The 18,352-nt window shown below is 42.5% G+C and overlaps 1 protein-coding gene across 5 annotated transcripts in view; it reads left to right on the top strand.

The window, feature by feature from the left end:
• The first annotated feature begins 250 nt into the window (after nucleotides 1-250).
• PIP4P2 (phosphatidylinositol-4,5-bisphosphate 4-phosphatase 2) overlaps nucleotides 251-18,352 on the top strand; it is a 50,326-nt gene continuing 32,224 nt past the window's right edge. For 2 of the 5 annotated variants that reach the window (XM_087447689.1, XM_087447688.1), the window contains exon 1: nucleotides 252-421. In XM_087447689.1, the coding sequence (XP_087303815.1) occupies nucleotides 316-421 (106 nt within the window). In that variant the 5' untranslated portion in view covers nucleotides 252-315. Of the gene's footprint in view, nucleotides 422-871; nucleotides 1,842-18,352 lie in introns of all 5 variants that reach the window. The other 3 variants (XM_087447686.1, XM_087447687.1, XM_004431158.2) reach the window with 3 other exon arrangements.

Raw genomic sequence — 18,352 nt, forward strand, 5'->3', positions numbered from 1 at the left:
TCCCCCGGCTCGCTCTTCCTCTCTGCCCTCCCTCCCCTCCCCTCCTCCCCTCCCCTCCTCCCCTCCCCTCCTCCCCTCCCCTCCTCCCCTCCCCTCCCCAGCTCGCTCTCCTCTCCGCCCTCCCTTCCCCCAGTCCCGCTTCCCGGCGCGCTCTCCTCCCCCCGCCCCCGGGCCCGCGCCGGCCCCTCCCCCCGCCTCCTGCCGTGTGACACATCCCGGGCCCTCCCGGCGGCGGCAGCAGCGGCAGCACTGGCCGCCGCCTCCGCCGGAGCCGCAACCCGGCTCAGCTGCCCCGGCCGCGCCGCTGCTGCAGTCATGGCTGCTGACGGGGTGGACGAACGCTCGCCTCTGCTGTCAGCATCCCATTCGGGAAATGTCACTCCCACGGCCCCACCGTACTTACAAGAAAGCAGCCCCAGAGGTAAGGCCAGCATAGACCTTTCTACTTCGCAAAGAACAGCCTAGAATGTACAAGACTAGGGAGCTCTAGCTCCGAGGCGAAGGAGAGATTCCCAGTTGGGCTGGGAGACAGGGATGCTGACTGTGCCTTCAGATGCAGAGCCTGCCTGCTTGAGAGCTTCACCGCGGGGCTTTCTGGTTGGCGTGGTGTGGGATGTGTGAGTGTGTATTTCACCCCTTCTTACCCACTGGTGTGGGATGTGTGTGTGCGTGCGTGTGTATTTATTTCACCCTTTCTTACCCACTGGTGCCTGTGGGGTGTGTGTGCCTGTGTGTGTTTCACCACTTCTTACCCCCCGGGGTACAGGATGTGACATGGATTTCCCAAACTGGGCTTTGCTGTTTAGAGCAGCCCCTAAGTGCATCTGGGAGGTGGTGCAAGTCTTTCACAATCATTCACAAATCCTTTCAGGTTGCTGAGAAACCCGGAATACTGCTCACCTTGGCGTCTGTCCTTGAAAGGGCTTAGCTTGAAAATATGCATCTCCTACCATTCATCCACCAGTGGTCTGTTCAATCAAGAAATTGCCTTACCAAAAGTAATAGAGTTAATCAATATTCCTAATATGTCTGAAATTCCTGCCCTTCCTCATTACTCCTACTTGTAAGGAGTGTGTGTTAGCTTTAGTTGTGAATGAGGAGGAATAGAAGGGAAGATGGGATGTTTTCAATGCATATCTGGGTGAGATTGAAAATAACTTCTAAAAAGTAACCTAAGTTAATACTGTAACATTGAAATAAGTATCTATTTTTCTTCTCAAGATGGAATCCCATTGATGGCAATGAGATCTGGAGAAAGAAGGGGGGGGTCTATTTACCAAACTATTCAGTTTATTCGAAGAATCTGTCTTTGTTCTAAGCCTTTTAGTTGATTCCTATAGGAGAAATAAGGTGGGGTCAAGAGTTATAGCAAATGAAAGGCAAGACTTTAAAAAACCACTTAGAGTACTGAAAAGATTGGTCAAATACGGCACTTGACAGCGTAGCTTAAGTGCGTCTCTCTCTTTTTTGGCTGAATGTGAGAGAAGTTTAAAAACCCAAGGAGGCAAACATTAATGCTTTTGAAAATATGGGTGGATCATGTCTCTTGTAATGCAACTTTTTCTAAGTTCAAGTCAGAAATTGGAGCAGCTGTAAATCAGGTTGAACTTGTCTAGTATTTAAAATTTCCATTTAACATGTTATAACTTAAAAAGCAACAATCTAGTTTTAATCCTTAACTTAACAAGAAGCAGGACCAAGGAAGAAGATGTTGAGCTGTGAATAATTCAGTGTGATCTATGAGTTGAGAAATAAGATGCAAAATGGAACAGGACTCACCCGCAGAAAACCCACACGTCATCGTTGTTGGTCAGCATTACACTTGTGTCAGAGAACACCAGGTAGGGAATTTCTTTTAATGGGCAAATTTGATATTAATATTTTACTGTTATCTAAATTGTATGGATAAATACTTATCAATGAATGTTTCAACTTCATCAAGTCACCCTTTTAAGACAAAAATTTTGACAATTTATTAAGAGACAGAGTTTGGATTTAAGCCACTATCCTGTAACCCATTTTCACGCCCTCTATCCTGCATCTATGTTTTTGTACTTTTAGTCAGCTAGTGGCTAAATTATTCCACAAAAATGGTCGTACTCATGGATCTGCTTGTAGACTTATCAGTTGCCATATATTTGTTTAATCTGATAAAACTCCTCAAACTACGCAATAAGGTAACAAGTTCCATTTCAGCTACCGAGAGAAAGAAGTTTCATTCCAGAAAACTTCTAACAGCTGGAGAAATTCAATGGTTTAGCAAAAGGCTCTTTCTGCCTTATAGTAGAATACATTTTTTTCTTAACTGGTGAATGAAACAGGTTAGATAATTAGAAACACTCATTTTATATGGCATAATACCTAGGAAGCAAGAAGCATAAATGAGAAGTAAAGGCATTTTATTTGCATTTTTGACAGCATATCTTTTCCTGGTAAATAACAAAATAAGTATCTTCATAAATGTTATGACACACGAGATCTGGTTCTACTAGACCAGCGCTCCTCACTCCCTCAGTGGTTCATCTTGCAGCACGGTGTGCCGAGACTGTGCTGGGTGGACAAGCCTGACCAAACCCAGGCCTCGTGGAGCCCCCGCTATAGCGGGAGACAGAATAAGTCAACACATGGCTCAGTTGTTTCGGATTGTAAGAAACACTCTGTCACTAGACCAGATGTTTTCCCTAGTTGACAAGTAGAGTCAAAGCTTGGGATTCAAAGGATCAGAAATAGAATGTACTTTTTGATAATGAAATTTGGTTTATGATTCTCAGACTTTTATTTTTAAAAAAAGTAGTTAAGAGGGGCCGGCCCGGTGGTGTAAGCGGTTAAGTGCACGCGCTCCGCTGCGAGGGCCCCGGCTCGCCGGTTCAGATCCCGGGCACGCACCGATGCACCGCTTGTCAAGCCATGCTGTGGCGGCGTCCCATATAAAGTGGAGGAAGATGGGCATGGATGTTAGCCCAGGGCCAGTCTTCCTCAGCAAAAAGAGGAGGATTGGCAGATGTTAGCTCAGGGCCCATCTTCCTCACACACACACACACACACAAAAAAAGTAGTTAAGAGCTGTAATTAGCAAATATTTTGTCCAATCCAACCCTTTGCTATTTGTGTCATCTTCTAAGAACAGGCATGTTAGCTCCCACCCCAAGATGAAATGTTCCATTTCAAGTTGAAAGTTGGTGCAGTGTTTATATCTGGCCAGGTTATTGATAATGTAAAGGGGAGCAGTTAGTATTTTGTGACTGGTTTTAGCACAGTGAGGACACTCCACCTGGGTTTCTAAGTGGAATGCTCCTAGTGGTCTCCTGTCAGTGCCAGCTTCCTGCGGAGTAGGAGATCAGCTCTCCCATTATAATGCTCCATGTGGTACACTTGTCAGCTTTTGTTAAGGCATAGAAATCAAAATCTGACAGTTTTAGGCTCATTTGCAAGGAGATTAGAAGAAATACCACAAAACGTACACAATTTGGGTATATTTAATTGTTTTTTTAATACATCTGCTAATTTTATAGGTAGGATATGGTAAAAGAATATGACCTTTAAATTTATGAGATTTACTTTGTGAAAACCGGTTTATATTTGGGGTTGTCTAATTATCTATGTATTGAATATGGGAATGTGATTATATACTTCACTATAAATTCTAAAGGGAAAAAAGTACTTTGTTATACAGAGACAGACAGTTTGATTTACTTAGTTAATTTCTGTCACTCATTCAGCAAATAAATATTTGAGTACTAGCCAAGCTCTGTGTGTAGGAGGGGAAAAACAGACATGGCTCCTCTTCCAGTCTAGTGAGGGATATTGAGACATAAATTACATAATTATACAAACAAATGCGAAGTGCAGTGGGGAAGAGGACAGTGCTAGAAGTGTGTCTGGTGCCAGGACGGTGTATGATAAGAAGATGTAACCTGGTTAAGGAAGTCGGGGAAGGCTTGACACTTGATTGAGCTCTGAAAATTGAGCAGTAGTTAACTTGGCAAAAGGGGGATTGGAAGAACACTCTAGGCAAAGAAAATGGTATGTGCAAAAGCCTTTAGCAGGAGAGAATATGATAAGTACAAGGAACTGGAAGAAGGCCACTGTGGCTCAAGTGGAAACAGCATTAGGGAATGTGCTGCAAAGTAGGATTGGAGAGGTAGGTGTGGTTGATATTCTCCAGTGACCCTCCTACCCCTCCCAAGAAGTGTACTTGAATACCATTTCTGGTATTCCTGTCCTGGAATCTGGGCTGACCCTGTGACCCGATTTTGACCTGTAGAATAAGGTAGAAGAGAGCTGAATGACTTTGGAGACTAGGTCGCAAGAAGTCTCGCAGCTTTTGCCTTGGTCTCTGGGGAGAGTAACTTGTCATGTGAGAAGTTGAATGCCCTGAGACTGCCATGCTTTGAGAAACCCTTAACCAACCACATGGAGAGGCTACATGGGGAGAGCGGTGCCTGACCAGCTGTCAGACATGGCAGTGAAGAAGCCATCTTGGATGCCCAGCCCAGCTGAGCCTTCAGATAACTCCAAGCCAAGCCAAATTCTTACTGCACCTGCATGATAGATTCTAGGTGATTACCGCCCAGCTGAGGCTGAACAGTCCACAGAATCATCAGAGCTAATATTAAATTGTTGTTTTAAGCCACTAAGTTTTGGGTGATTTGTTCTGCAGCAACAGATGACCAGAACAATAAGTGTTAATCAGTCCATGCAGGGTATTGTTGGTCATGTTGAGGAATTTTGTCTTAAGCTAAGGGATGATCTGGTTAGATCTTTATTATTGTTATTATTTTTAAAATCAGTCTATTTATAGATTAGAGAATGAATTAAAAAGGGGGTGCTAGAGTAGATGAGGATAGATGACTTGAGTGGCTATTGTCATTATTCAGGTGAATTGATAAACTATGATGATTAGCTTGGATTAGGTGGTGGTAGAGGTGGAGAGACGAGATGATGTAAAGCAAGTAAATTGAAGAGAGCTTGATGATAGGTTAGATGTGGGAGTGAGAGGGAGGTGGAAATGATATCTCCTAGAATTCTGGCTTCCACAACTCAGTGGTGTGATTGCCCACACTGAGACAAAGAATACCAGAAGAGGACCACGTTTGGGGGAACACAGATCATGAGCTTTGTTTTAGACATGATGTATTTAAGATGCTTTCAAATATCCCAAAAGAGATGTCAGATGGGCAGTTGGATCTACAGATGTAGGGCTGAGAAATGAGGCCTGGGCTGAAAATATAAAATTGTATTATTTGCATATTGGTGATAGCTAAATACATGGATGTTGATTCAGAGTTTCCCAAGGCCCCACCAGTGTGCCATGGGATGTGCGGAGATGGAATATATATGTGTTAATGTCAGTCCTTAGAGCAGCAGAAGCTTTCAGGCAGTGGTCTCCAGCTCTGAGTAGCTCTTCAACTGTTGTCACTTTCTCTGTGTACCAAAATGTAAAAAAGTTTGAGAAGCTCCTTATTAGACCACTTAGGGAGAAAGAATAAGAAGAGGAGAGAGCCTCGGGCAAAGCTTTGAGAAACTCCCACACTCAATGATCAGTTAGAGGAGGATGAGCCTACAAAAAGACTGATAAGTAGCTTCCAGCCAGGCAGGAGGAAAACCTGGAGACTGTATTATCACAGGATCAAGGGGAAGACAATACTTCAAGAGATAAGGAGAGGTCAAACATGTCAAAAGCTGCAAGAAAGAGCAAATAAGGGCTAAAATAATGTCTTTTGAACTTAGTGCCATGGAGGTCATTAGTGACCTGCCTTACTAAGAGTGGTTTATACATATTTACATTCAAATTCTTTTTAAAGAATTGAAGCATTACGCATTTCCATCTAATGTAATTTTTTTTTTTTTTTTGGGAGGAAGATCAGCCCTGAGCTAACGTTCATGCCAATCCCCCTCTTTTTGCTGAGGAAGACTGGCCCTGGGCTAACATCTGTGCCCATCTTCCTCCACTTTATATGGGATGCCGCCACAGCATGGCCTGACAAGTGGTGTGTCGGTGTGTGCCCGGGATCCCAACCGGCGAACCCCGGGCCGCCACAGCAGAGCGCACGCACTTAACCACTACGCCACGGGGCCGGCACTAATGTAATATTCTAATGTACATTTATTTTAATTGTAAAATTACCTCAAAGCAACTTAACGTCAATGAAGAGGCTGATACTCCTTTATTCTGAAACACACTTCGATTTCCTGTGAAACGCGTTGTGTTTTAGAAGCCATTGTCATTTCTTTTTCACCTTTGTTTCACTTTTGAAAAATGTGTCAGTTTGAAATTGCTTGAGGAAATGTTTTCAGTGACTAGAAAAGAAATTGATGCCTGGTTTGAGAGAGAAGTTATTTAATATGTACTCTTGTACTTCTTACATAGAAATGGTACAGTAAAGAAGCTGTATTTTTAGTGATCCTCCTATGTCCTCTACTTGGAGTATCTAAAGTTATAAATGGTGTCTTAGTTTAAAGTGGGGCGAGGTCTTATTTCACTTAGAACTATGTTGTACACTAGACTAGAGTTTTACTGAGTGTCGTAGCCAGTTCAAGCTGCTGTAACAGAATACTGTAGACGGGTGGCTTAAAAAACAAATTTATTGCTCACAGTTCTGGAGGTTGGGAAGTCCAAGATCAAGGTACCAGCAGATTTGGTGTCTGCCAAGGGCCCTCTTCTGGTTTGCACACTGCGAACTTCTCATCGTGTCCTCACATGGCAGAAAAAGGGCAAGAGAGCTCTCTAGGGTCCCTTTCATAAGGGCACTAATCTCATTCATGAGGGCACCACCCTCATGACCTAATCACTTCCCAAAGGCCCCACCTCTAGGCCCTGCCTCTTATACCATCACATTGCGGGGGTTAGGATTCCAACTTATAAATTTTGCAGGGACACAGACATTCAGTCCATTGCATTGAGTTAGAGTCTGTGACTATGTTTGGGTGGTCTTTTAAATTTCTCAACTTCCTTGCATCCTTGCAGAGTTTAAGGTTGGCCATGGATTGGCAGGAAGAGATGATGCAGACCCAGAGACCCATGCTATGTGCACAACTCACTGTAAGATTAGAATAAATTCTCACTTTATTTGCCAAGGATTCTGAAACCACTGGAGGGCAGGTTGTCACAACGAGCAGAAATAGGTGCAGCGTGTTTGAGAGCAGCTCCCTGAAGCTCCCTGAAGGCCCCATACGGATGTGCACCTGCGGGGGTACTCAGCAAGCAGGGTCTTGCTGAGGCTTGATTTTGTGCTGTGCTAAAGCTAGTGCTCCATTTAAGGGAATTAGGTTCTTGAATCAAAATCGGCTTCACTGAGGCCACATCCTTATGAAGGGAAAATAGAGCCCAAACACTGGTGAAGTATATCTGCTTCCAGTTTTCCAGTATTGTGGCAAGCCCATTTCCTATTATAATCTTTTTCTGTTATTCGGCAGGCCTTAGGCTCCATGATTCTTTTATTCTGTTCTATAATGCCCACATTTCCTTCTGGCTCTACCCAGCATTTTTAAAACGTTAATCAAGAAATGTTTCATTAAGTCAGTCATCCTTTCAAATATTTGAGTGCCTATTACACTGTTGCAGATGCCGGGGAGCTTACATTCCCGTGAGAGACACATACAGTGAGCATTATAATTTCAGAGAGTGAAGAAAATAAAAGCAGGCATGAGGACAGAGTAACTGGCTGCGTGGGGAGTGTTTCAGATAGCGTGCTCAGGAAAGACATCACAGAGATGCAGCTGCTCGGAGACCTGAAACATGAGTCGGAATCAGCCATTGGACGATTTAGGGGAGGAGTGTGTCAGGTAACTTGACAAGCAGGTATAAAACATGCTGATTTAAACCAGGGGGACAGTGGGTTAGAGCGTGGTGACTTACAGGAAGTGTGGTAGAAGGGGTTAGAGGACTAGACTAGGGAAGACCAGAGCTTTGCAGCCACTGTCAGGAGGTGGGATTGTATGCTGAGGATAATGAGAAGCTGTGCAGGGTTTGGAGCAAAGGTGAGACGTGAAATGTTTTACCTTTTAAGAAGATCATCCTGGTTGGTGTGTGGAGAATGGGTTATTGGGGGGAAAATGAGAAGAGACTAATAAGACGTGAGACTGATCAGGAGGCTGTTGCAGTGAAATAGGCAAGAGGTGAGGGTGGTCTGAATCACGGTAGAGGGGAGCAAGCAGTCAGATTGGTTGATTCAGGACATATTTTAAACATAGAGCAGCAGGACGAGGAAGATTGGCCCTAAGCTAACATCTGTTGCCAATCTTCCTCTTTTTTACTCGAGGAAGATTGTTGCTGAGCTAACATCTGTGCCAGTCTTCCTCTATTTTGTAAATGGGACACCGCCACAGCATGACTTAATGGGTGGTGTGTAGGTCGGCGCCCGGGATCCGAACCTGCGAACCCTGGGCTGCTGAAGTGGAATGTGCGAACTTAACAGCTACACCACCAGGCAGGCCCTCAATATTCTGTTTTAGACAAGTTGAGTTAGAAATACCGTTAGTCATCATTCAATTGGAGGTGTTGAGAAGGCAGTTGGATGTACAAGTCTGGAGTCTGAGGAGATATCGGGGCAAGTTTCATTTGACAATTATTTATTAAATGTATGATAACACTCTGCTGCTGTGGGAGGTGATGGTTTTGACTTCCTGTTTATTTCCAAGGACTCTGCAAACTCTTTGCAGAAACATCAAAGTTTTAGGGTAGAGCATTCTGTTAAAATCTTGCAAGATTTATCAGATAGATACAGATGTTAACCAGATGGATACAGATGTTAGAGAGGAGAGTTAGCAGGATAGATGTTCATAAGTATCTTTGAGGGCAATAAGCAACTATCTGGGAAGTGATTCAAAAGGAAACCCTAATCCTTCCACTTTGGGACAGCGGACAACCCTGGATATGGCTTTCTGCTCAGCTGTTTTTTGTTTCATTTTTATAAGGATGAAGAGATATTGCATAACCTGGAAATGACATCCCTTTAATAGCTCCTAAAAGGGATTATGTTCTTCCTGCTACTGTCCTTCTGAGAGGACTTCTATACTTTTTTTGGTGGGGATGCATCAGAGTTTGTGTTGCTTTGGCACTTTTCTAGATTTTTCCCTTTCCCTGGTTGCTGTTGTAAGGTGAATTTCTTTTTCTCTGTAAGAATAGAAATAATTATGTGAAAAAGAAATGGAAAGCATAGCTCCTCTTCCTGGCCTTCAGGTGAGCTTCTCAAGCATTGTGTAACTAAATCCCTTTATAGTTTCAGAGCCCATCTACCAGCAGGTGTGGTTTGGCCTGGGGGACCTGGGACTTGAGTTCTTTTGCCAGTTACTACTTGACCTTAGAATAGTTACTGTATATCTCTGGGCCTCAGTTTCCCTCCTGAGACGGAGTGGTGTAGTATACTCCCTGTTGTTTTTATATTCTATCACACAGTTGTTCTTGGTGAGGAATCTGGATACACCTAGGAGGATATCTTTATAACTTTAAAATATAAATGGTTATTATCTTTGCCTGCCTCACTCTTTTACTTCCAATGTCCCCTTCTCACTTAAATTCCTATTTTTTCTAGTATCCTTTCAAAAATTGGAAAGATAATATATTGAACATTAAGGAGTGTTACATGGCTCTTTTGACCATCAGAAGCCCAATTAGCATGCAGTATTTTGTTCTTCCATAGAATGTATTTGTGTGTGCCACGTGACTGGTTAGGGCATTCTATTCAAAGCATGTATTTCTAAAGACAATGGCAAAGTCTTTCTTCCTCTCATACTTTGTCAAGTTGAGATATTTAAGCTTGGTAGATTCATAACATGGATTTTAAAACTGTGTTCAAGAAAGTCCCTAATTGTTCGACATCTGACCATGTCATTTCTACAGAGGGAGAATTTGGGGGAAAGTATGTTACAAGATGAAATTTTATAGTTGCAGAGATTAAGTAAAGTGCTAAGATTCACCATTCAGAGGAAAAGCAATACGTAGAGATGATAGTGAGTAGATTTAAAGTGAGAAGACTGTCACAGATACCTGAGTTGTTATTAATCTTAGACTTCAGGACATTTCCCAAATAAACATTGATTTCTACTGAGCTGTGTGGATTCTACCAATTAATACAAAATTATTTTAAAAATTTATAAGAAAACCATTTTCCAAATTTATGGAGTTCTGGGATGCTGCTCTGGTTCTCTACATAGAATACTTTGCCATGCTCAACAAAAGTAGTATTTTTATTTGCTAGTGGCCCATAATGAGGACATAGGCTATTATTAAAACTATCAGACATTGCTGAATACAGGATGACCTAAATGGAAGCCATATGGTCTTTTATGACCTAGCCTCAAAAGTCAAATATAGTGTCACTTCTGCCATGCTCTATTGGTCAAAGCAGTTATAAACCACCTGGACTTAAGGTGAAGGAACATTGACTTCATCTCTCAAGGGGAGGAGTGTCAAAGAATTTGTGGCCATGTTGCAAAACCACCACAATAAGTCATGATAGCTCCACAAACTGGAACACTATGCTGCTTGGAAAGACATGAGGAAACTCTATATACTGTTATGGAAAGATTGCCAGGATACACAGTAAAGTGAAAAAAAATCAAGATGAAGAACAATGTGTAAGGCATATTCCCTTTTTTGTAAGAAAAGTGGAGGAAAGAGAATATGTATATGTGTATATTACCTGTATTAGGCTAAAGAAATATTGGAAGGATTCATAAAATAATAAGTGGAAATCTCTGAAATAGGGCATGGTGGATGGGCGCAGAAGTTGGAGTAACAATTCTGAGCGTACATTTTTTTTCACATTATCTTGATTTTTTTTTTTGAGGAGGAGGACTAGGCCTGAGCTAACATCTGATGCCAATCTTCCCCTTTTTTCTTGAGGAAGATTGGCCCTGAGCTAACATCCGTGCCCATCTTCCTCTACTTTATATGGTACGCCGCCACAGCATGGCTTATCAAGCGGTGCATCCGCGCGCGCCCGGGATCCGAACCTGCAAACCCCGGGCCACCGAAGCAGAGTGCGCACACTTAACTGCTTGCGCCACTGGGCCGGCCCAATTATCTTGATTTTTGAGCCATGCAAATATGTTACTAATAAAATTTAATATATCAGAAAAATACATTAGCTCTTTGGCCACATTATATTATTGATCCTTATAAAGTTTATCCTTGATTAGTACCCTGAACACTATAACTATTGCCATTTTTTAGACCATGTCCCCACATCACTGTACAGTCACACCCTACATTTCTTTGTGTTTGATTTGGTCCATTGCGCCAGCCTGTTAAGATCTTAATAGGAAGAATCCTGTTTTGAAATGGGAAATATATCACTATGTGTATATGCTTTTCCCTAAGATCATGCTCACTGCCTCATACCAGTATCATTTATTAGCGACTTCTAGTCTTTTCTAGATGAAGATTTACTTTTTTACTTCCTGTGGGTAGATGAGTACGAAAGGGATTTTAGAAACTGAAACATTCAAATTCTACCCATGTATCAAAGCCCTTTTCTTTTATGCAATCCTTACTAATCTCTGTTACTGGAAATATATGTTTCCAAAGCAATATCTCTGAACATTTCCACTATGTATCTTGATACTTATGTGTGTACATGACCCTATCAAGGGAGACAAGGAGGGAGATAGGATTCCTGTATCTTTCATCTCTGAGTCCTACCATAGTCCCTTGCACATGATCTTAGACTTCTAAGGACTCAACAAATATCACTTGTATGAATAAATGATAGACTGAGAAAACAAGGAAGGATGGCATGATGGTGATTTTGAAGTCACTTAGGGAGTGAAGGTTTTACAGGGAGCTAGAGGAATATGAGAACAAAAGATGGCAGTGATCCAGCAGAGCATGTAGCCAGATTGCTTTCCTCATTAGAAATGTCCACATGGCAAAGGTGGGAGCTCCATGGCTATAACCCCTGCTGGCTACAATGAGGAACTCTCCTCTTCATGGATTAACTTCTGGATTTCTTTAGCATTTGCTACATTTTGAAATGAAATTCAGTTAACTCATGGGGTAAAAATATCTAAGCACTAGAATTTAAGAGATTTATTTACTACATATCTTTCTACACTTTTGTATACTTAAAAAAATAAATATTGGTTCTAAGAGGTTCATTTCACTCCATATATGTGTCTGATTTTGCTTCAATTTATGGTGAATATGTCCCAAATTCCAAAATTACTAAGCTGTTGACTTTTCATCCAGAATCTATTAATCCGTAGGTCATTTTTTTTACAAATGAGTGAAATATTTCAAGATAGCAAAATACTGAATGTAATGTAATCATTCATCTATCTTACCATTGGATTCTATCAGACTTTAACATGTGTCATAGTTTCATATATTTAAGCAAATAAAACATTACTAATCCAGTTGAACTTTTTCCCTTCCCCCTATACCGAGGTCACTTTTCCCTTTCCCCCTATACCGAGGTCACTTTTCCCCCTCATATTCCCTCTTATCTAAAGTGCCTTATAACAAACTTTGGGTTCAGTTATATTTAAGTACATTTATAACTGTGTTTCATGAATACTTGTAACCTCTAAGTTACCGCTTAGTGTGTATACCTAGTTATATGCAAAGGAGTGTCTTGCTTTCTCTTAGAAAATGTACACAGTCTGTGGTACTTTGTGAAAATGAGTGGTCTAGGAAGAGTGTCAGAATAGGAATTCTTTACCTCCGTAGGCTACAGGAGGAGTTTCTTAATTTCTAGGCAAGTGCATTTTTTGCCCTGGAAACAATTTGTTTTTCTGTACTAAACATGAATATCTCTCTATTTTTCTTGAAACACATGCTTTCTTGGAAGCAATATTGTAAATAACAAATTAAGAATGGAGCCATGCATATAAGCAATGTGATTTCACATAGATCATCAGAAAAAACTGCATTTTTTGAAATAGAAAAAAAGACAGTAGTTGACAAAGTGAGAGGAGAATACATAACTTATGAACTGTCTATACTTGAAGAAAGCACTGGTGCCACAGATGAAATGCATTATTAGAATGAGGTTGAAATACTGCCTTATGAGAAATAGAGAAGTCAGAGCAGAAGCTTTTGTCATCCAGGAATTGGTCATTGGCAAGTCATTGGGCATTTCTTGCCAGCATGTCCAGTTATATGGCAGTGTTTTGATACAACCCAAATGCCTGAGACCAGTAAGGAAGGGAAAAATAGCAGAATAATAGCTCATAGTGGAATTCAGTAATCATCGCCTGCTGTATAAGAACGCCTGGTTTATTGTTGCCTTAGGACCTCCACATAAGCTCCTATAAGTAAGACTGTAGGCACTAGGCTGTAGAGGGATATTGGCCCCAAGCTGATATTACCACCACACTTAGTGAGGTATGGCTGTTTTTCTAGAGCTGCCGACTGGAGAGGGAAGTTAATGGTTAATGTACAGAAAGGTTGCAGCACTCAAAGAATGCTAAATTGTGCTAGAGTGACTCTTTGCCACCACCCTCCTTTTTCCTTCCCTACCCCTCACTCTGACACTCTGTCTTAGTCAGATTTACATGCCCTCTTCTGTGCTCTCAAAGTCCCCTGTGTGATGTTTTTTTTTTCTTTTTGTGAGGAAGATTAGCCCTGACCTAACATCTGTTGCCAATCCTCCTTTTTGCTGAGGAAGATTGACCCTGAGCTAACATCTGTGTCCATCCTCCTCTGTTTTATGTGGGACACCTGCCACAGCATGGCTTGACAAGCGGTGCGTTGGTCCACACCCGGGCTCCAAACCTGCGAACCTTGGGCCACTGAAGTAGAGTGCGTGAACTTAACCGTTATGCCACTGGGCCGGGCCCTGTGTGCCTGTTCTCATCGGAGCACTTACCACACCAAATTGTACTTGTAGTTTTACTGCCTTTCTACATGGTAAGAAGGTGTGCTCTTTGAGGCTGGAGCATGCCTCATTCTCCACGGTGTCCCTGACATACATCCAGCACAGGGCCCGTCCAGAGGAGGTGCTCAAGCACTTGTGGCCCACTGAATGCTGCTAACTCCTGGGGATCCAGCTGGAGTGCCTGACTGGCTGCTGCGTTTTCTGCTTCCTCTGGCATCAGAGCTCACAGAGGGGCCCTATATCACATCTCCTCAGTTACAAAACTAGGATTGCCCTGGAGCAGCAGTCAAACTTAGAAAAAAGCAAGGTGAATGAAGATGTGACAAATCTCACCCACTCCTTTTAGTAGTGACACTAATCTCTGCAGTCCTCCCAGGGATGTGGTGTCGCTTTTGGTAGAAGATCCAGGGGCGTCTGCATAACCCTTCCTGCCTTCATCTATGGGCCAGAGAACCAATTTGATATTTTGCTGGTTGGGAAGAATGTCTGTTCTAATTATGTATTCAGGAACTGGGAAAATAACTTCAGAGTGGGTCCCCAGATCTACTAGGACCACTGTGAGTTGGGCCTTCGGTAAGACTCTATAAGCTGATGGCCATAAGCCCTCCCTTTCACTGGTGGACCACAGTGGAATTTTGAGTCTTCAGGAATTAGCACCATTTAGGAGCTAGTTTCTAGTGATCCCTGAAAGATCTGTGTATTTCCTTTTCCCCAGTGAATAGTAACTCTAGTAAATGGTCTCAAATCTCTTTGGAGAAGGCTTGGAGATTTACAGTATATACTTATGGCAGTGCCGCTGAGTCATTCCTCAAGGGCATGAACCAACCCTTCAATAAAGATGCTCTGGGTTGGTAAACTTGCTCTTGTTGGAAATTGGTTGAAAAATTATGACTCTCTACTGTGGCTACTCAAGTCAGGTTGCTGGTTACAAGACCTAATTTTTTCTGTTATATATAACCAAGTAACATTTTTGTAGGTTACCCATCCATTTTAATCCTTGCCTTATTTCAATTAGCCACTGCCAAAGGTCCTTGTGGGTCAAAATTTTCTCATATCCACTATTTTCCATTACAGTAAATGTACCCACCTTGTCTTTGGCTTCTAAGTGCTGCCATTTGGCCTTTCTTCCTCTGGGATCCCATACTCCCCACTGAAATCAGGCAGCACATCTCAATAGTCACCCTGCCCTGTAGTGCCTGGCCTGCGTAGGAAAGCTACCAGAGCAGGACACGTGTGTTCCCCTAAATGATATATATCTTGATGCCTCAGTGAAAGGTGCATCCTCTGGGTCCTCTCTGGGGAGGCAGTAGGGTGTGGGTGAGCAGATTTCATACGGTAAGTTCACTCCAACGTTCCAACGTTACTAACTCCCTAAGCCTTTGATTACTTCTTCTGCATCATGCTAGGGATGTTCTGATATCTCAACCTCATTAAATATAAGGCCAAGTCTCATCAACCAGCAAGTAAACTGATAGAACTACTTCCAGCTTTAAACAAACATCAAATCCAGAACACCTGGCAAGTGTACCCATATCATTAAATTTGGCTCAAATCAGTGTTATATTCTGCGCTCTTTGGTTTAACACCCTTAGGATCTACTCCTGCTCACACTCTCCAGATTTCTGACAATCTGTTTTATCAAAGCCTTGCAACTCTCTTGCTGTATAAGCTGCTTCTTTCTAAGTCACGCTTTGCACCTGTCCTCCTGGAACGTTGAGATCTGATCCTGGTTGTGAGTCTTGAGGCAACAAGAAGTTTGAGGATAAGGAAAATGGCCATCCTCTTGTAAGACAACTGCCTCAGGTGAGCTTATTACAGAGTTTTCCAGTAAAGGAAGGCTCATCCTCCTCAGACGCAAGAAGGAAAGCTGCTTTCCACTCACAAGGGAGGCTCAGAGTGACTCAGGGGTCCAAGATTCTCAGCTCTGTTTGGGTGCAACCACATGGCCCTGTTCCAAGTGTCAGAGTTCCACTCCTTTGCAAACAATGTCTTAACTTTCACATGAGAGACTTGGTAAGGCTATGCATTTACCTGACATTATGATTTTGCAATCTATACAATTAAATTTTGTTTGATTTCCAGCAATATAAGCCCTGTGACAATTAGAAATAAGTGATACTTTTAGGGCTACAATAGAAGTTCTCGGACCATGACTTGAGCTGTGTTTAAAGACCTGAGTTTCTCATTATCTTTCTGTAAATGCTCCATTGCATTTATGAGAATTCACCCCATATCACAATCCGTATAGTAATTATTACTGCCATATGGTCAAGCGAAGGAGGCACAAACATCACAATCATCTGCAGGGGGATAATCTGATTCAGCAGGATGCCACCGCATGCCGTCAATTACTACCATACCATGTCCCACTGGTAAAGGAGCTCAGCACTGCCTTCAAGCCCAAGGCGTGATCAAACCACTCCTCCAATCCCACTTTTTTTGTGAGGAAGATTAGCCTTGAGCTAACATCTGTCGCCAATTCTCTTTTTGCTGAGGAAGACTGGCCCTGGGCTAATATCCGTGCCCATCTTCCTCTGCTTTATATGGGACTCCGCCACAGCATAGCTTGACAAGTGGTGAGTTGGTCCACACCCGGGATCCGAACCTGTGAACCCCGGGTCACCAAAGCGGAGCGTGCGCACTTAACCGCTGCGCCACTGGGCAGGCCCCTCCCATCCCATTTTTGAGGGTCTATTTCCCGAGATTACTCCTGGTGTGAGTTTTGTATCTTCATTTAGGACATGAAGATAGAAACCACACAATAGAATATAATAGAAAGAATTGTTAATTGGGTATAAAGTTGTTAACTAGGTAACTAAAAGGTAAAAATATTACTCTAAGGTATCAAGTAGGTATCAAATGCAGGAAGCAGCTACCACCTCTAGGGCTGAGAGAACAAAGGGAAGAGATTGGAATTATTAAAATTTAGTAATTTAGAGGAGTCCTACAGAACTGAAACGACTTCTGAGAGGCACCGGGCAGCTGGTGCTAACGTCTCTGGGCTCTGGGGAAAGGCTTTGTACACCTGGGGAGAGGGCTGCCAGTCTCTTCTTGCTCCTCCAACCTCGCGGGCTCCTTTTATCACCACCTGTTAACAGACATGACTTGCAGCCCGCTGGCAAAGCCAAAATGTGGTTTGCCGAGTTCCAGCTCCAGCGTGACAACCAGAGAAGTGTGGACTGGAGCTGAGACTCAGTTATGCGGGAGCTAGCACATTACCTTCCAGTCTAACTTCGGCCAGATGGATCTTTCAGGGACGTCACAGTTCTAGGAGAACCCAAGAGTCTCCTGGATAGTATTATTTCTTTGGTTTCAGAGGGGAGGAACAGAAGGTGGTCTTCCCCTTCTCTCTGTTGAACTGGGCTGGAGAGGGCTTACGCTGAAGTCGCTATCCCATCGCAGCTGCGCTCACCCTGTCCCTAACCCATACTCTCCACCAAGATCCTGAAGAGAGAAAGCCAGGCCTTTCCTCCCTGGCTGGTCCTTTTTGCTTTTCTTGCTCGTCCTGTAATCGTAGTATCCTAAAATATCTCTCATTCTAATCTGATGTCATTTTTCAATTTTGATACGTCTTTACGAGGCCTGAAGGGCTGAGTATAAGGAATCTATTAGTGAAGTAAGTGAAGTAAACTGGAAAACATTGCCGTTGAAGAGACTTATCAAGGAATAACTGAGATAATGAAGGTCAGCGCAATCCAGCAAAACAACTTCAACCTTTAAAATGCTGGAGGATATATCTGGTAAAAAATGAAGTATGGATTAATACACCGGGATGAATCAGCAGAACGGAGGGGCTGTTTGGCATAAAATAGATACATTAGGTCAATGTTTGTGATGGGAAAATGTAATTTGATCACTTGTGGGTTCATGGAGTAATAATGGTTCCTTGTGAGTGTTTCAGGAGGACCATTATGTATGCCTTGCGATTCAGATTCTTTCATCTTGTCTCTTTAAGGATCTCAGTTTTTCTATGAAGTTTCTGTTATCATGAATTGATTCCTTTTTCGTAATCTGCTCTATTTTTTATTTTCCCTCACTCTTCCTTCTCCTCCTCCTAATCCCCTTTAACTCAGATGTGATTCTTGTTTAAGTGTTTCTACAGAATCCTCGTTCGTCCTTACATCTTTTCCCTGTATTAAATCATTATTCATTGAGAGAGGCAACTGTTCCTGTGGCGAGACCTCTGAGAGAGGAGTCAGCTCTTGGCTTTGCTGAAGTGGGACGCACAAGTCTGTTCCAAAGTTAGAATCTCTGGGCTCTGGTTTTCTCTTCTGTGAGATGAAGAAATCAGATGATTGAATTTAAGATTGCTTGAATTTCTAATATTGTACAATTCTGGATCTTTGAGGGAGTTTTTCAGGATTGAGGACTACTGGTCTATCAAATATTGCTCACACGGAGGAAAAAGATTTTTCATTTAGGCCAACCCCATAGAGCAAATGACTATTGTTTAAATAAAAAGTATATCTCTTCCAAAATGAAGAATTTTTGTGACTCTTAATATCTAATAATTCCTATTTCTAAAATTACAG

The sequence above is a fragment of the Ceratotherium simum genome, chromosome 23 (assembly GCF_057802395.1).
Source record: "Ceratotherium simum simum isolate JZ-2026a chromosome 23, ASM5780239v1, whole genome shotgun sequence".
Classification (NCBI taxonomy): domain Eukaryota; kingdom Metazoa; phylum Chordata; class Mammalia; order Perissodactyla; family Rhinocerotidae; genus Ceratotherium; species Ceratotherium simum.